A 20082-nucleotide genomic window follows, 5' to 3' on the forward strand; every position below is an offset into this window, starting at 1 on the left:
CAACAGCGCAGAGGAAGAAAAAAAAAAATTAACTGTCTGGTGATCATGTGTGGATTGTTTCATGAATTGCTCACTCAGTAACACTTTCCATGACCCACTCAGTCTTTTCCCAGTCCTTTTATGTTTCAGCATGTTTGATACAGGCCTGCTCTGGGCTTGAAGTCGAATCAGCATTTTTTTCCTTTCAGCATTTCTGCATTTTTTTTCCCCCGACAGTGGAAGTGATTGTAGACATGCTGACGATTGCCCGCTCACTGCTTTCAGTGAAAAAGAAAAAAAAAAGGAGACGGCTCTTACTTAGCTCACATATCTGGGAAGTACGGTAGAAAGAGGAAGGAGATGAAGAGTGAAGAGATAAAAATAAGAAGGGGTGGCAGCGAGAGAAAGAGAAAGAGAGAGATGGGTTATTCTAGTTGATGGTGGCATGGTGAACTCTCATTTCCATGGGATGAATGATTCCCCTGCTTCCTGTTGTGGGGTTTGTGTCTACCTCACACACACACACACACACATACACTGTAGCAGATAGCGCGAGACACACCCAGTCACACTCATACCATTGTCATACCCGAGCTACATAGTTGCAAATAGATGATCTTCCTATGTAATGCACAGCTTATTTGAAAGCAAAATGTGACTGCGCTATCATGTGACTTAAAGAATGTGGGTGGGACTATCCGACTGTGCTGAGTGTGAAACCCAGGCAATATTGAACCTGCTCTTCTGCTGCTGCTCCTCTTTGTGCAGTCGACCCCCACCACGCACCCAATTCCTGCCATAATTTAACACACCGCACAGGTAGAAGGTGTGGCGCCCAATTGGTGTTTACTTAAGGATTCTATAGTTTGAGACCTGCAGCTGTTCAGTGCTGCCACGTGTATTAGCGCTTAAGACTCACTGTTGGTTTATTCTTAGGCCCTTTTTGTGGAGTGTGTGTGTTTACGTGTCAAATTGCATGTGAGTGTGTGTACGTGTGTGTGTGGGTGCATGTGCTAATTGTGCGGACAGGATGAGGGGAAAAGAAGGGGCGTAAGGAGGCCATTCTCTGGGCTAATTGTCAGTAATTAGTCATTAGCGAAGAAGGTCAAAGCCTTGATTTAATTCCAGCTTTAATCAAGCAGAGAACCTTGAAAGGCCCGGGGGCTTCCATCGTGTTTGGGTATGAAATGCACATAGTCCTTGCTTTGCTAATTATGCAGTAACAACACACACATATCACACATGATTGCACGTTAACTCTCGTTTTCCACGGACCGAGCGTGGACTTATGCATTACATCCGCCTGATTGTAGCTGTCAATCCTGGCAGCCTTTCCTCTTTATTAATTCAGCAACGGTGAGCCTCAACAGCAAAAAGCAGAGAATAATAGCAAGTATGTGAAATATAAAACACGTATCATCATTTCAGATCAGCTTTCAAACACAGATGCAAGGTGTGGCTCAGTTTTGAATGATCATGATAACCGTCCACCCCAGTACAGACAGTTTTAATGCTACAACTGGTACCAGCAACCAAGGCTGCAACCAAAACAGTTGTACAAATGTAAGCCAAACCAAATCAAGTAAACAGCTTTCATATCGTCCCTCTTGAAAGATGCAGAGTTGCAATGGGCCATTGAGTGGAAAATATGTTTCTTTATAGTAAGCAGAGGGAAAGGTGGATCATGGCTTCCAAGATATTGTACATGACAGACATAACAGCTGACAAGTTGTGGTGCCAATCAGTGAGACGCTTCATTCCCGTATGTTTCATAAAAGTTCAGTGTCGGAGATATGGTACACATAAACAAAAGGTGCCGGTTTTTAAAATGACAGAATGGAGCAATAAGATGCACCATTCCCTGAAGTTTTGTCAAAATCCAACCATGAGGGGTTGAGATTCAGATGAAGGGATGAATGGAGGGATGGATGGATGAGGGCTGATCCATAGTCCCTCCCCTGATCGGTGGGGGATTCCCAGTCACCACTGCTGCAAAATAGCAAAGTGGAAACACTAAATTAGTTGCTATGAAAATTCACTTCTCATAATGATGCTGTTTATTGAGGTTAACAGTTTTTTTAAGCAGTGCAAGAAAATGATTTAATGAGGTCCAGTATCCCCAGAGTCGATACCAAAGCAATCTAAATACATGCAAAGAAAGGGAGCTCGTTGGTACAATTAATAGATATGGAATTGATGAAGGGAGATTTATTAGGAGTTGGGTCAACCACATGGAGGTTTTTGTGGCTGCAGTCTCTGAGCACAAACTGCAGCAACAAGTAACAGACAAATTCAGTTGGTCTCATTAAATCTCCCCTCTCCATCAACAAGAACATGCTGTAAGGCTCACTTGGTGGTTGAGGGTCCTGAGTGCCATTTTCGGCATGCTAAGCCTGCCTCACACAAAAAAAATAAGTGACTATCCATGAACGTGCTAATGCACACAAGCACACACATGACTGTTTTTTCCACAGCTGGCCAAAACAACTTTTTTTTTTTTTTTTTTTTTTTTTTTTTTTGCTGCTGTTTTTCCCTTTCATTTCTGTTTTCTGGGGCATAGTTTTCTCCCCTTGTTCTTTTCCTTGCAAATGTTCAGCAGACCAAACATGTCACATGGCTCGGTCTTCCTTCCTGTCAGTATCATAGTGTTCTCTGACAAAAAGTCATGTCCAGCAGGCAATCACTGCCACGAGGAGAGGAAGAGGAGAAAAAGAGAAAACCGTCTCCTCCTTAGATGAGTCGAGGAACAACATTTACTAGGCCAGCAATTGGTTGATTTATCTGTGCCTCTCATCCTCGCCTATTGAAAAGTATATATGTGCTGATACAGGCACGAGGAATGGATCATTGAAAATAGGTTAAACTTTTGAAGTTGGACAATGAATGTTCCCATAATTCCCACCCCCTACTTTGTGCGACAGGTATGTAGCTCAATGTTCACATTATATGGTACATCTATGAATGCTAATTATGGCTGTCAGGGTTAATTTGATGTGTTTTATGTGGGCCATGACATACTATTTTAACATGGCATAAATTTAAGAAGGACTGTATTATTTTAACTGCTCTCAGTGGGATTCGTCGGGGCTGAAAGAGTAGCAAGCGTCTCTTATCCTCTTCTCCTGTCTTTTCCTTCTTCTTGTGTTAACCTGCCAAGTTTCTTGCCAAGTTACTGTCACTGGAGGGATCTGGTTACTTCAAGCATTATATAGACATACGATACGGCTACCTGCAGGTGCACAGCAACAGAAACTTTGTTGAGTCATGAAAGTAAAATATATCCATGAACTGGGGATGGATTCTCAGGTTTTAGAGCTGTTTGTCAGTGCAGATGCTGTCTGTTCACGGTCGTAACTCTATAAACTGGCTGAAAATGTGATCATGTCTGAGAGGATCAAATAATTTCCACTTTCCTTCTAATAACATGTATATGCAATTTATACATACTGATGTGGCATACTGCCATAGCTGGGAATGTGCCCTGACCTCTGTTACTTCATGCATCTCGATTTTGAGTGTTTGTTTCACCAAAGCCGTTTATTATTATTACAAAAGACTGGACTAGTATTTGCAAACTGTTAATAAGGGTCATTGACTCGGAGTAAATGCCCCCCTGGGTTTTGCAGTTTATTTAGCTTGCCTGACAGTTTGTCATGTATTGTTCCTCATTGCCTTTAGAGTATATTTTTGGCCTGCGTTTGGCTCTGGGTTTTTGCTTTGCTGTATGTTTGCTTGACCATCCCAGCAGATTGAAAAAGACAGTTCCTGGCTTCCTGGAATGCTATTCTTGTTAAACACTTGTTAAACACACTCACAAACACACCGACAATGCACTGCATTGTTTGTCGTGCTTAAAGGCACAAAGTGACACAAGCACACAGGCAGTGCTCAGTGTGCCACTATACTGCTAATAAGCGTGTACACTGGCCCATTTACTTCAGCACATCATGGGGAATTACAGATGTTTTGAAGGAGATAGAATAGAGGAGAGATAGAATTCTTATTTAGCCCCTGGCCAATGCTTGTCACCTCCTTATCTTGTAAACATAGTGCTCACGTCCCATTTAGGCAGCTTACATATAAGACAGGGAGTTGGCGAGCAGTATTCAGAGGATAATACACAGACACACAATATACCGACATCTTTGGAAAAACAGCATTATCACAAAACCACACTGTTGCACTGTCTCCGTCTTCCCATGCTCTCCGGTCTTGAACCCTTTTAAGACGGAGTAATCGGAGACTAGTGGTTTTACTGTACTCTGAAGTGTCCGTGCCCCCCTCCCAACACTCAGCTCTGCCACCACAACAGATGTCTCTGTACAGATAGTTTTACCAACACCCAGAGGGAGAGACAGCCAGAGAGAGAGAGAGAGAGAGAGAGAGAGAGAGAGAGGGAGGGAGGGAGGGAGGGAGGGAGGGGAGGTGAGTGCGCAGGAGAGGAGCTGATCTGTGCAGCAGTCAGGCAGCAAACAGTTCCTGTGGGATTGATCTCTGGGGAAGGATAATCTGGGTAATCCCATAAACGACGTGGGTGGACTCCGCCTCTCTTCCTCCGCTCCGCTGTCCCCCCCCCTCCCTCCCTGTCGTTCCTTCCGTCCCCGTTCTGTCCTGCCTGCTTGGAAAGTAGTTGACTGACGGTGGAAGTCCAGCGTATCAGCTTGGTGCGTCATTTCTGCTTGTCCCCGGGCCAAGGCGAGAGGCTGTCTCCCGGTCCCGGGTGTTTGGCACCCTACTGGTGCCTTGCTTAAACCTCAAAGCATGTGGCACCCCGTGGCATCACCTGCAACTGGAGGGAGTCCCGGGAGGGAGTCGGGTTATGGCCACTGTGAGTAGCAAGGCTTTGTCCGGTCTCTGTGTGTCTGTTCTTGTTGGCTAAAAATCAGAGCAAATCACGGATGCAGAGTGAAATCTGTCCGGACAGGTGAAGGGATCATTTGCAGAAGTTTTGCGCTTGTCTGCATGAGGAGAAACTCAACAGTGGAAACAGGCGGACAGATGCATCTTTCTAATGCCGTGTATTGCTGCGCACTATTTCAACAAGTTATTTTGAATCTTCTTAGAGGAAAATCCTTTTAGTTTCAAAGTCAGTTCCTCTGCGTCTGTGGAACTGGTTTGCTTTTAGATTTTCCATATTGGCGATGTCAGAACATAAATTTATTGTGTAATCCTCTGTGACTGATTTCTCAAGTGTTTTTGATGGAGTTTTGATGGATTTTTTTTTAAACTTCAGGAGGGCTTGTGATCTGGCCAGACTTCATAGATTTATTGACTCCAAACTAGAGCCGAACAAAAAAAAACAGAACAGAAAACAGCTGAGTATCATGGAGTTTGTTTTTGCAATATTGTATTTATTCTCCCGTTCCTTGTATCGACATGTATTGTTTATGCATTTCATTTTCATGTGATTTTATGCACTGTGTTGTTTAAGTGTGTTGTGCTACTTCTGCTTTAGTAAATTACAGTGTTAGGTTTGAATTAAACAGTTTTGAGTTATTTTGTCACCCAGTTTATCATATCACATGTAGTATTTTTTTTAATCTACTCAGGTGGCATGCAGTAAGTTGTATTTTAAGTACTATTCATACATTTTCATTCAGTTTTGTGGAATATGGCAATGTACAGGCTTATCTATCTATCTGTCTATCTATCTATCTATAAAGACAGATATGGTTAGGTATATGTGCAAAGAGAGCAGGTGTTTCTTAGCTTCAGCTTCATGGGCCACACTAGCTCAGTTGTTTTTACTTTTTTTTTTTTTTTTTTTTTTTTTTTTTCTTGAGACTCCCAAATTGACTTCCATTAAGCTATGGGTCCCCATTTGAAATGATTTTCCCCCTTCTAAAACATATTGGAAGTTATTTCGGTCTGTGGTATTTATGTATGTATGTATCTCTATATATGTCTATATCTATTTATCTATATCTATATTTATATAGGTATAGATATAGTGTATCATGAGGTCCCTGGCAACACCAAGCCCCACTCCTAACATGCTGCTTTTAAAAGCACCAGAGCTGTTTTATACAAGGCACTGCTTTTGCACATTAAGATCAATAAACTGCTGACTCACTGAGGTCTCAGGTGTGGCCAGTGAGGTGATACTCTTTATCTGAAGGACTCTCCATCTCCCACCCTCTCTTCCTTATGTCCGTCTTTATCCATCTCTCAACACTTGCCCCCTCCTCCCCATCACGCTCCCTCTATCTCTGTTTGTGTCTGCTGTCCATCACTCTGCATCTTTCCATCAACCCTCTCTCTCTCTCTGCTAAGTTTTTTTCCCCCCTTTCCTGTGTTTGGAGATGTGTGGGAGGTGTTGATTGCACGCACAAAGTAGTTAGCCTATTTATCAGGCTTTGTGTGTGTGCGCATGTGTGTGTGTGTGTGCAGCATATAGAGAGTGGACCACTGACTCTTTTGTCTAGTGTCCTTGAGCTAAGCATGTTCTTGTCAATAACAGCCGACAATACCTCATCACTGAAAAACATTCAGAGATGGGCAGTGGGTTTTCCAGGCCTGGGTCGGGGTCGAGGATCGAGGATGGAGACAGCATCACAAAAGCACGGCCCGGCCTCTGATCTGGGTCTAGAATAGCGCAGAATATCACCGCCGCCTCCGTGTTAATCCACATCTCTTGTTGCACATCCATGCTGGGAAATCTGCATTTTCTGTTACGCTCTCTCCATTCACGGCACAGCAGCGGTTTTGACACAGCTGTGATTAAAGCCGTAATACTCTGAGCTAATGCTGATGGAAAAATGTGAAGAATACTTTTTAAGCCCCTACGGAATAATGGGGATATATGTTTAAAAAAAAAAAAAAAATACATGGAGATATACCTCTCTCATTTTCTCTTAATCCTCTTTTGAAGCATGGTTTTGTCCATCTTGGTCTTTCTCACTTTTTCTATTCATCTTTTCCCCTCGACAAGAAATCATTTTCATCATCATATAGGAGGCTGTTATTATTGTGAAGATTTTTTTTTTTTTTTTTTTGCCTCCTTACTGATTAGACTCACATAGCTTGAGCTGAATGGCTGGCTATGTGGCCTGGCTGTCTTGGATCAGTTCACAGGTTCAGGGGTCAAGCCGTCCCGGTCAGGTTCAGTGGGTCACCAGCGAAGGATAGGACAGGTCAGGTGTGTGTTTGTGTTTGCGTGTGCCTGGGTTTCCGGAACAACAGTGACACAGGAATATGCCGTCACGTACCCACCCCCTTGTGTCCCAGCAGGCTCTCCGTACCCAGAACAGCGACAGACTGCTTCTAGGAAATCTAGCAGGGGTTAGCTCATCATACAGGCCCACATGGGGTGGGGAGGGAGGTGGGGGTCACTGGGGTTTGCATTGGGCCTGCTCGTCCCCCTCCTGCTGTTTGTTTGTTTTTGAAGAATCGCTCGGCCAGCTTGTTCTGTCTGCGTGAGCCGAATCATTTGCTTGGGCCTGGCTGGAGCTGCTGTTGTTTGAGTTTCCAACTTTATCGCTCAAAAAACAAATCTTTTATCTCTTGTCTGTCTCAGCCCTGGCCTGCTCATTGATCCTCTGCTTCTAAGTAAAAGAAAAAAAAAAAAAAAAAAAAAAAGAAAACTTCCACTGACAAGTCTGTGTTTGTGGATGTGAGGACAAGGCAGCAGCTTTGGCCTAGATGTGGAAATGCAGTGTGTCAGGGGGTTGAACAAGGCAACCTTTTCTTGACACAAAGTCATGTTAAAGGAAATCATAGAGAGAGAGAGAGAGAGAGAGAGAGAGAGGAGAGTTGTTTGAGGAAGCATGTGAGTTCACTATAGGACTGAGTTTGGGGTCACTGAGGTTCACTCGCTCAGAGCCTTCTGCATGTTGCTACAACCTGTTCACATTTTCAAGAAAAGTGGTGTCCCTATAGCAAACGTGTCGTTCATTTCTTGAAGTGATATAAAAAAGGGTTTGCGCATATATATCGTTTATCCTTCTCCTTTATTTTTCTTCATGTATAGGCGCTCAGAGTTTGTGGTTTATCTGACTTTTATTTCTCAAACGTCCTTTTTTTCGGTATCATCGGCCGACAACATGGGCTTCTCTCAATTTATGATCTAATGTCCTCCGCCAGCTGGAGAGATTAGCAGTGTGTGGTGGGATCATGTGAGTGTAGGGGAGAGAAGCTGTGTTGGAGTGGGACAATGCCCTCCCCCCATCCTTCCATCCATCCCTCCATCCATCCATCCCCTCTGTTGCTCCATGGCTTCTTCCCTGGCTCTAACGCCCCCACCACCCCACCCCACCCGCCACCATCCCCGTCCCACCCCCTCCTCCTCGGCCTCCCACCTTCTTGACAGCTGGCCTGCCGAGCTGCAGATACTTACCCGGGGATAAGAGGATTTACTGACACAATTGATCAGACATCAACCTCATTTAGCAAAGAAATGAATGTTTTAAGGGTGGCGATTTTTGTGCGAGCGCGTGCAGATGATTTGGTGGGCTTTGCCTTCGTACGCGCGCCACGGACGGCGATGGTGTGCGCTTGTGCTGTATGTTTGAATGTATGCATGTGGGTGTGCCTGCGTGTGTGTGTGTGCGTGTGTGTGTGTGTGTGTGTGTGTGTGTGTGTGTGTGTGTGTGTGTGTGTGTGTGTGTGTGTGTGTGTCAGAGGGGAGCCCGTGGCCACTGCTAGTGAGTTGGTTTGGCAGCGAAGAGGTTTCTTAATTACATGTCCGCTGTATCTAATGAGCTCCACAGGCCGTCCCTCTGATTGCTTTAGGATGCGTTCTGCTCTCTGTCACTGGCTCACAGTATTGCCAGCCACACACACACACACACACGCACACACACACATACACACACACATGCACACATACGCACAAACAAATGTAAACGCCAACTCATACGGGCAAATCGATGCACACGCTGGGGATTTGCCTCGTTCTTTATAGGGGGCTAATCTGATAGATATTGATGTGCCTTGCGTCTTTCAGTGCTAGATCTTCTGCCGCCACCACGTGCCTCACCCCTCCCCACCGCCACCCCTCCTTCACCGCCGCCGCCACCACACACTCGGCTGTCCAGACAGGAGATATTATTAGTTAGTGGGCCGTGGGCTTATTGAATTACCACACAGTGGAGTGCTCCATCCAGCCACAACCTGGTAATTAACAGTGAGGGATTTAAAGGGTTTGTGGTTGTTGATGTGTGTTTCTTTTCAAATCTGCTGCTCACCAGATCAATAGGACACATTTGTGACTGCAAACTCTCATCTGTTGCCGTGCCATGAGGGTTAGTTATTTAGGAGTGGTAATCTTACATAAGCAATCGTCTAATGACATCTACATAGCTGTTTTGATGGTAAAGTTTTTTGGGGTTTTTTTTTTGTTCACAAATTGACAGTATAGTCACATGTGATTCATTATGAGTGGCTTTAACCCTTTAAAGGCATTCGTATCATATATGATACACATTTTCAATTCCGTTTTTCGTTTTCAGTTTAATCAATACTTGACCAAAATACTGTTGTATACCTTTGAACACTTCCCCTGTTCACCCTGGACCATACCATTGGCACTTCAATACATATCATATATCATATACCAGAAAGGTTGTGTAATAACATATTTTTTAAATTTTTTATATATATATGTATTTTGTTATAGGACTAAATAAAGGGTTCAATTTCAAAAAATTGGAATTTTCTGCCAATTCTTTCATAGTTCAGGCTTTATAGGGTTAAGCATTTTGTTTTGCACAGCTGCAGCCCTACTGGATGCTACTCTGTTTGAATGCACACAGCTAGATATTGTTGTAGGTGTATACATAGAGTGATAGGGTTAATGTACAATACAGTGTGTCTTGCATTTGTCTTCTGCCCTGTACGCAGCTCCCTGATGTCCTTGAACCATGTGTGTCAGTATAGCCCAAGAAGTCGTCAGCTGTCACTATGCGTCTGCTCCAGTGTCACCAAGACAAATCCCTGTGCATTTCCTACGTTTGCTGCTTAAAGTCACTCGCTTTAAATCTGTATCTCCTACTCTTTAATGGCATTGTTTTAGTCACTCATAAAGTCTGTGTCTTTTTAGTTCCTCATGGTGCACTACAGATAGGAGCTCTTTTGAACTTGGTTCAGGAGTTTGGCAACAGGCGACCTTTGATTTGCAGTGCCAGGGGTCAAAGGTGCCCTACACCACTCTGTCTGTTTGTTTTCCCTCAAATTGAAGGTTGGAGTGCTGCGGCGCTGTACAGGATGGCCTCTGACAAAGACTTACAGGAGACACTGGAAACATGAAAACACAGGCCAAGGTTGGAACGCCTGCAGGGTCCCAAAGTTTATTGTAGCTTATTAAGCCATATATAGAGGCCCTCTTCAGCGCCTGTATTTTTCTGTCTTCACTCTCGAGGCTCTGCTGTGAAACGTGAATGGCAGCACACAGACACATACATTCCAGAGCCGTCTTTGTACAGAGGTGATTTACATAGAATGGAGGTGGAACAGCCGGTTGACGCGGGTCATTCAAGGATAACCCCGTTGAGCCGCACTCGGCCGATTTGCGCTTCCTCCTGTGAACATGCTGGCTTCCTTCCACACACGCACTCCCTTCACAAAGCATGCTCACCTCGCTGTCTATTCCCTTTGAGGAATCCCACCAGCTGACTGTCTGGGCGCTGTTGTGCTCCCCTCTGCACTGCAGACATGGCGACTTTTCAGGTCGAGAGAAAACACAGTTATCTGTGTCGGTCCCCATCTATTTTCTAGTTTGAATCCAACCCCAAGCTGAGTTTGAATTAGTGTCTTATGCTTGTTCCCAACAACATGAAATTAATTTATTATTAGTAGCACTGAGCCAGTGACCAGATTCTGTTCCCTTTGTCCAACTCTCTGTTCAGCATATTTTAATTTGTGCACATTTATAAAGTGATTTCAATACCTGGACTGGAGCATCACTATGTGTTTCCAGTCTCAGATCTATGAGAAAATGTGGATACATTATTGCATAAAAGGCACGGCAAGAATTGGTACGTTGCCCCTAGTAGTAGCGAATTTAATTTTCATAGTTGGGAGGATCACTTTGACCACAGTTGCTCATTGCCACAGGCTGAACTGTTGGTCAACACATTGCACACAATATAAAAGAAATTATCTGTTTGTAGCAATACATCAGAGTGCAGATTTGAGCCTTTTCTTCGAGTTAACGCCGGTCAACCCGGCCACTCTGCCCGGTTGCTTTTTCAGATGTGCACATAAGCAGCTTCATCTTGTCATCTTTGACTTCTGGCCTGGGCAGTGGGGATACTTGTTGCTCTTGATCTCGGAGAGAGAATGCTGGCACATTGTTGGCCGTGGAGACTACGGCCCCGTTACTATATCTCCTACTCAGCACCTCTAGAATAGAATAGATCTTTACTAGCCCCGAGGGGAATTTGTCATGCACATAAAAACTGGGGTCAGTGCACAAAATCAGACACAGTACATGCTGTACAGTGCTGGTCCATTACATAAGCTCGCTCATTAGATAAATCTGCACTCCAAAAAGTTGCGCATATGCTGCCATCATAGTAGAACTGACACTGAGGTGAATTGGTAGCAGTAGTGGGAGAGGTTCAACTTTATTTATCCCACAGTGGAGAATTTCTCTATCTCCAACCATAAAAAAAATAATAAACAATAAACCTACAAAGCGCCAAACCTCTTTTTACTGGACTTGAGTGCAGTAAAACCCTCCCATCCAATCAGCTCTTTGGGATAGAGAGAGAGAGAGAGGCCCAGATACATATTTGCAAGGGATCGCTCATGGAGAGAGGCGAAGTGAGAAAGGGGGTGGAGGCTGTAGTCCTCATGCTAAACAGGAAGTTGCACAACATCTGTTCCCTGGCATACTAAGAGGGAGTGAATGGCCAGCTGTGTGTTTTAGTGTGTGTTTGAGTGAGTGCGTGTGATTCTGGGTAAAAACCCTGCAATGTCCAGGCAGACATTGTGACATTCCTCTCTATTTCCCAATTCCTTGAAGTAATGATAGGGTAATATTTTATTAGAGGGGCTCATGTTGTCTCATAATACCAAAACTTTCCATCTCCGTTTCGAGAGTTTATCCGTCTCATATCCAGCACGCAGGAAACTAACAGAGACTTAATCACCATCAAAGGTTAAGGATCGGAGTAACAAATATTTATCAAGCTGTCCTTTTGAGCTTTTAAAAGCCTACAAACCAAAATCACTTTTAGTATTTGTGAACATGAATAATTATTTCCCAAAGCTAGAAACCAAAGAAATAAACATGCAGTGTGTACGTTGGAGCTTTTCCTTTGACAGTTAAACATTGCAGGGTTATATAGGTTTTTGATGGCATTATTTTTATATGTCTTTATATATCAAAACAATTAAAACTGACAGCAAAAGCAATGCAAGCACAGTAAGAAATATACAAAGCAAGGCAAGGGGAGGTCAAAAGCAGTTAATTATGAATAAAAAATAAAAGCAAGTCTTTCAAAGTGAGTTTTATTTAAGATTAAGATTATTAAGAGGTTTAATACAGTCCATCTTGGTTAATAAAGACCACATTGTCTTGGGGCAAAGGGGTCACCTAACTGGTATAAATCCACTGACATTAAATTAAAGTGGTATCTCACTTATAAACCAGTATTATTACTTGTCTCTTTGGCATGTGCATTCACCTCTGACATTAAGGCTTTTTGCCCTCAACTCTTGTTATAAATTGCAAACGGGCAAAATTAACGCTTGAAAATCACCCTTATGTGTTAGAAATCTGATTTTCCTCTGATACTTCCACAATTTCTTTCCAGCTCGTGTTTCTAGTTGACTTTTCAGGGACTTGTATGGGTGTGCAAGTGCTGAAAACCGAATGCTAAACAAGGCAAGAATAAAAATACACGTCTACGTGTGAGTCATGGAGTTGAGTGCCCAATCTCCCCTAACGGCTGATGACTGCTATACTGAGCTCTATTTGTCTAATAAATTAATGTAGTTAGATATGGACTCCTCATCATGCACAAGACAGTGATGAATCAAAATTTAAGAGCAAAAAACAAATTGTCTCCTAAAGAGCAGTGAGCAAGTGTTTCATCCAGAGAAACCTGGACTCACCTACATCAAATATTTTGACTGCGTTGGTATGAAGCGATCATAGACCAGGTTGGTAAACATAAGTGTATTATGTGCTGTGTATGACATCATGCCGCAGTATTTCTTGGTATTGATGTTGAAATTTTTCAAACCTCCATCCGCCTTTTGGAGCAAAGTTGCCTGGTGCAGCTAAACTGCAGTGTCACTTTAATGCAGCACAGCGTGCCAGTCTCAACACCGAGGGAGGCTCAGGAGAATGATATAAAGCCAGGGAGAGGTGGAGTGGCTGCTGCTTGTGTATCAGTGTGTGTCGTGGTGCTGGTCCTACAGGTGCCCAACCCCCCCACCCCCCTCTTGGTACACACCCACGCCAACCCCCACCCCTCAAACTCAGGAATGTGACATTTAACTAAGACCAGTGGCGCTGAGCCAAGTGTCATGCAGTGTGTGTGTGTGTGTGTGTGTGTGTGTGTGTGTGCAGTCTGATGCATTCGGAGTAATCCAAGTGTTCTTAGTACATAGGGCAGCATGGTGCTCGATATCAACAACATTTGCTCAGACCTCACAGTTTATTCACTTCCTTTGAAATACTGATATTGGTCTAGAAATTAATATGGCTTTATTTTAATATAGAAGGATATTTTAATGTAGTGTAATTTATGACAGTACATGACTTGTGTGTTAAAACGCGCACATGTGTGTATGTCCTCGCTGTAATTTTCAGCGATGATGAATGTCCTCACAGCTACATGCATGAGGTTACACACCACGCCCCGTTACCCTGTTGACTGGCAGCTTTCCTAAATAGGTCATCTATGTAAATGCCAGCCTGTCACTTTACATCAATGAATGCAAAGCGAAGTCAGCACTGTGTGACCAAAATCATGTGGGCTTTGTTCTGTGTAGGCATATGTACGCGACGTCGCACAGGGAATGGCGGTATTAGTCAACGATATTCGCTCAAAGTTTCCAGCTTGTTTGATCTCATGTGAACATTAACTTTAGCCCAGATATATGACCTGTTTGCATGGAAATGTGGTACCTACTGTCACTTTCCATTGATTTATAACGTGACATTTAGTGGTTATCGTTTGTCTTGCACCTCTTCTTGGCCTATCAGTTTGAATTTGTTGTGATTTGAAGGAGGCTGATGTGCGTTTTCGATGCTTTTCTCGTGTTTTCATGCTTTTGCTTCGCACCATTAAGTCTCCACAGCTTGTTTCTCTGACACGCCACTCCTTTCCTTCTTCCCCACAGACTCCTCAGGGCCAATGAGCACGGCCCACACCCACCCCCCTCCGATGGGTGGCATGGTGGGCCACCCCTCGGTCATCAGCACCTCCAGGCCCCTGCCGTCCCCCATGTCCACCTTGGGCTCGCCCATGAACGGCCTGGCCTCGCCCTACTCTGTCATCACCTCATCTCTGGGCTCGCCCTCCGTATCGCTGCCCTCCACGCCCAGCATGAACTTTGGAGCCCTCAACAGTCCACAGGTGAGACGATGTGTGTGTTGTTTTGATGGTCATTAGACAGATAAGGACTTAAAGGTCTAACAGGTGCCTCAGCCTGTGGTGCTTCACTTTAGACTCGTGTTATCGGGCTAAAAGAAAAAAAAAATGCACCTTGTATAGACTTTTAGGTGTTATCAATTCGAGATGGTCATTGCACTGCAGAATTTTTGTTATTCTTTATTGTGATGAAGCATGGTAATTTACCTTCCACGATCTCTCACTCCCTTGTAGAATGAGACAGGCCAAGGTGCCAAGGATTGTTCAAAATCTGTGTTGATATTGTTGGTTGGAATATTTATGTTTGCCTGCAGGTGGAAATTAAAATACATCATTTTCTAAGGAGTGAAAGTAATGGGATTTTTCTATAATAATAAAAAAAAATACACAAAAACAATTGCCATTTATTGTTAAATTGGTGTATGTTATGGCATGGAAAAACAGCCAACAAGGTGAAAAGACTATGTTTCATTTCATCATGATTTCTTACATTGACCTGAATGAGTTTTTACCTCTGGGTGCTATATGTAAAGAAAAAAATAGTAAACAATAGTAGGTTTAAGCAGTTCAGAAAGAATGAGAGTGGAGACTGGAGTGGGAAATAATGCTGTGCACATTTGCTCAAATTACAAAAAAAGCTGTTTATTGTATTTTGCTATTGACAGCAGATCTGCAAGGATTAAGCCATGGCTGTGCTGTACTCTGGTTTCTTGAAACTGCTGTCAGTGGAAAAAATGACATCATGTCATCAGTGCTTGGCCAGTTATTCACCGAAATAAGAGAAATACTTCACCAAAGAACAATTCAAGAGTGCAATAGACATCACCAACAATGTTTAAAGCGTTTAATGGTGGATTATTCCTTTAAGCACCTGGATTTTTTTTTTTTTTTCTGTTGTTTGGATAGAACTTGTATTTGTGATCAGGTGTTGCCTTTTAGACGCTCTCACATGTTCAGACGGACATTGACAAATACAGAATATTCAAAACAAGAGCAGCAGGGCTCCATGTGTCAACATCTGCATCAGTGCATTTGATCCGGCGTTCATCTGTGCGTTTTAATTAGAAGCACGCCAGTCAACACCAGGCTTGTTTTCATCGCTGACCTCTCTCTGAGCTCTCAACCTCACCAAGAGGAGCTCATGTACCAGAAAATTTCTACTTTTGGTGTGGGCCAACTGCATTAAAGCATCAACACTTGTATTTTGGTCGATCGTGCGCTTTTCATGGTTGGAATCTCCAGCAGCAGACAGGAGGCTGAAAGTTAGCCGTATCCAGTGTGTGTTTGGACCGAATGCCCTGGCTGCACACCCCGGCTTCCCTCTCCTCCCCTACCCTCCCCGTGACCTTTAAACTTCTCGCCCAAAAGGTCAGCCCTTAGTGCCACATTACTGCTCTCTCATGCAAGGGGACTTAAGATGCAGTCCAACTATTAGCCTTTTAATGAATTACTGAGGCACCCGAGTGAGAGAGAGAGAGAGAGAGAGAAAGGAGAGGAGAGAGAAGTAGGCGAGAGAAACGGACAGTGTCTCTCTCCTACTCTTTATATATCTCTATTGCTCTTTTTTTTCGTCTCCCTTTATCTGCTCATCTAGATCTTTATAAAAAGATTGTTAACCATAACGACACAGTTCCTCTTATCTGTGAGGCCCGGTATGTAGGGCTGACTATCATTCAGAAATTTTCGAACCCTAATACTGGTAGCAATTCTTTGACTTTGATACGGAGTACTGATACCAGTTTTATAAAATCTCGTTATAAGATCGATTTTGTTACGCGTCTGGGTGTAACGTAGTGTTTTTCCTGCATGCCTGCACAATGTGTAACGTTAGACAGCCTACCACCAGAATTATAAGATCTTGGTACAAGCATGCTGCACGCTTATTGACTCAGTTATGCTGATAGGATTTATTCCTGAGGTATTGAAATTTCATTTTTTTGACACTCGCAGGTAGCAATTCGGTCGGTGTCATAAAAGTATAGTAAGTTGGGTACCCAGCCCTACTGATAGATGGGGGTTGGAGGGTGGTGGGGCTTGGTGGGTGAGTGCTGTTGCATCTTTTCAGCTGGTATAAACAACAAATAACAACATCCAGAAGCCTATCCTTTTCACTGTCTGGCACAATGGACTGCAAGACAGAGCGCCAATGGAGCTGTTTCCTTGGAGCGCCTAATTAAATAAACTACAAAAACCTACAGACTCTGCTGCATGTAGCAGACGAATACGCATTTGCTCACTCACTCACTTACTCACTCATTCATTTACTCGCTCATTCGCTCACTCACTCTCGCACTCACTCGCTCACTCACTCATGCATTTACTCACTATAGAGGCCTCAGAGGCTGCAACAAAGACAGTGCTGCAGGGCACAGCAGACAATGATACATGTTGCTTCATTGATAGTATGAATCTGTCTTCACGGGCCATCTGGGTTCAAATGCATGGTGCGTGGCCCTCTTTTCACCACTTGCCATTCTCAGGCCACAACACAGCACCGACCATGTCATCATCAGCTGAGTCTGCCATGTAAAGCATACTGTTGTTCATACTGAAGTTCAAGTGAAAGCCCTGTGCTGATGGTGGCCAAAGTAACTCCAATACCAAAAACCTTGCAAGCCCAGTTGTAGTGATTTTCATGTTTTCACATGAACGCTTGGTGTCACGAGACCCTTTCAGCCTAAAATTGCATGGAGGTCAAGCTAAAAAGGCTGGTTCCTGAAAAGTTGATATTTTGGAGATGCAAGGTTTTCTCTGGACAGAAATGGTATGTGTTGGTGGTGCTACGCAGGCAGAAGTAAAAGTTCCTTGTACAGTACGATGCAGCATGTTGTTCAAACCATGTGTTGTATTAAGAATATATGAAGCATCAATAATATATCGACAATGCTTGTAGCCCTCAGTATGCACAGCATGCTGTACGACTGGACCGGCATGCATGTCCGAGCCACTATTAGGATGCACATGAGCTTCTTTGACACACAGGTGTAATGTAAATTACATGTGAAAAGCGTGCCGAGGAGTGTGTGGAGGGAAATAGCCGGTTGCCATTGAGTCACCAGCAACGGCATAAGCAGGGGGCTGAATGCTCATTTAACTGTGACTGTCTGCCTTAGGGGCATCTGCTGCGAGACAGAAGCAGAGGGGGGGGAGAAAAAGAGCGTTAAGGGGCAACAGCAGGACAGAAAAAGTAGTTCCTCTTTCTTGTGCGCTGGCTCTCCTCTTCTGTAAGGTCAAAGCCATGCAGGCCTAAGTTCAGGCTGCCATTAGAGGTTTGTCAGAGCAGAGAGCGCGTCATAAATAAACGATAGGAAGAGCCTGAGGTGACTGTGGGAAGGATGTCCTATATGCCACGGTGCATCGAATATATAGGACAGAAGGGCATATGTAGGTCAACATTGTTTTCCCGGGTTGGAACAGACGTTTGCACGTAAACAAACAAATTAACAAATACAAACAAACAGAAATGCATGTGCAAGCAATAAGTATAGATCCCACCAGTGGGCTGAGGGCCAAAGGGCAAAAAGATGATAAGAGACTGTAAAATTGTTGTTTTGAATGCTGATGGAATAGGTAAAAGATCAATGTTTTATGCTTATTCGAGAATTAAATTCAACTGTTTCATACACACTGCTACCAAATAAAATCAGGTTTTTGTACACCATGAATTGTGTGTAGATTTTAAGTCAAAGCATTGATTTCAACTTATAATTTCAACATTCGCTTCACTCTCAGAAGCCGGGTGACTCCACACGAGCGACCTCTGCTGTTTGGGACGGAGAACTGCGCTTTCCGTACACGTGACTTGCCCCGGGCTCTTCTCAAACGCCTCTCCCTGTCAACAAACATTAAAAACCTGCATGGCAGGCCTCACACAGAGAAAATAGAGCCCCTCCCTCTTAGCCGAGCATGTGATCGCACCCTGAGACACTTTCACAATAAAGTATGTGGGTGGGGAGAAAAGAGGGGTGAGCGGAAGACCAAGTGAGAAAATAGAGGAAGGGAGAGAGTGAGGTGACTGACTCACACTTTTTCAGTCATACTTCCCCTCTTTCTCTCCTTCTCTGTTCCGTTCAACTCTGGCCACCCCAACTTCCTTTCTTTTTTTTTCACTCTCTCTCTTCTGTCCCTGCCCTCCTGTCATCCTCAGATGAACTCAATGAATAGTGTTAGCAGCTCGGAGGACATCAAGCCTCCACCGGGCCTACAGAATCTGGGAAACATCAACTACCAGTGCACCAGCCCCGGGGGAATGTCAAAGCACATCTGCGCCATTTGCGGGGATCGCTCCTCAGGTAAGGGGGGGTGAGGGTGGGGGTGGATACGGCTGGTTATGTGGTTGGGGGGGGGGTCTTGGCGAACCTCTTCTCTCACCCACTGCAAACATCACCAAGTCAACCAGGACAGAGACTATGTTTTGATGTCAAAGTATTAACAAAGGTCTTTTTCAGTATATGCCAACATGTTTTCAGGCCTCATTCCACAGAAATGAAATCAAATTCACATCCTCCTTTAACAGTGAAACAGAGACGTCACAATACCAGAATTCTGATAGTTGATACCAATATGGCAAACACAGAAATCCTCTTCAGCACGCACATTTTTAATGTAATAAGTAAACAGAAGGTATGTGTTTTTTCAAGTATTTAAACATAAAGGCAACATTAACATTCAACATTGTGCCTCATTGGCCTATAGCCAAGTAGAAAGTAAAACAGACAAACCAAATACTTATTTCAAATGAGAAGAACTGTATTAAATTTCCTGCTGTAGCAGAAAATAATAATAATAATAACCATACAATGGTGTGATTATGTGCTCTGTTTTTGATTTACTGTCCTGTAAGCATGACTGCTCCTTTAAGTGTTTCAAGTCTCTAAGGCTATGTTAGAATAAAAGCACTGTTACAGAGTGAGGTGTCAAGTTGTGTCAAAGCAAAAACACGATTTTGATATCGTTTTCAAAATTGTGGCATTGACTTGGTATCTAAGTATTGATTCTTGTGACATCCCTACAGTGGGAGATGCAGCTGCTTCAGAGCAGTGCTGACGCTGTGTGCTGTTTGTGCAGGGAAGCACTATGGTGTGTACAGCTGCGAGGGCTGCAAAGGCTTCTTCAAGAGGACCATCCGTAAAGATCTTACCTACACGTGTCGAGACAGCAAGGAGTGCCTGATTGACAAGCGCCAGCGCAACCGCTGCCAATACTGCCGCTACCAGAAGTGCCTGGCCATGGGCATGAAGAGAGAAGGTGTGTGTATGATGCTCTGTCACATACATTTAAGGAGCATGAGCTGGACCAGATGGACAAAAACAAATAAGTCTTTGACCAGATACCATGATATTAATGTTGTGATACTTTAGGGATCTCTGTTGGTGCTTTCATAATCTATTTACACACAAGAGATTCTTGATAAATGATAATCATCAGTAATGTGGGTATGAGTCAAATAACAGAACAACAGCAACAACAGTCTATCTGATATATTCAGGACATTGCATCCCTTTACTGTAATACAGTCTTTAAAACCAGGAAGATAATAGTTACGCCACATCATGAT

At 43.7% G+C, this 20082-nt stretch overlaps 1 protein-coding gene across 2 annotated transcripts in view; it reads left to right on the plus strand.

Moving 5' to 3' along the window:
* Positions 1–20082, plus strand: part of rxrgb (retinoid X receptor, gamma b) — a 29393-nt gene that overhangs the window by 2069 nt on the left and 7242 nt on the right. The window contains exons 1-4 of one of the 2 annotated variants that reach the window (XM_030050250.1): positions 4694–4807; positions 14275–14510; positions 18673–18817; positions 19593–19772. In XM_030050250.1, the coding sequence (XP_029906110.1) occupies positions 4741–4807; positions 14275–14510; positions 18673–18817; positions 19593–19772 (628 nt within the window). In that variant the 5' untranslated portion in view covers positions 4694–4740. Of the gene's footprint in view, positions 1–4693; positions 4808–14274; positions 14511–18672; positions 18818–19592; positions 19773–20082 lie in introns of those variants that run through there. The other variant, XM_030050251.1, reaches the window with a different exon arrangement.

This window comes from Myripristis murdjan, chromosome 4, assembly GCF_902150065.1.
Source record: "Myripristis murdjan chromosome 4, fMyrMur1.1, whole genome shotgun sequence".
NCBI classification, from domain to species: Eukaryota; Metazoa; Chordata; class Actinopteri; order Holocentriformes; family Holocentridae; genus Myripristis; species Myripristis murdjan.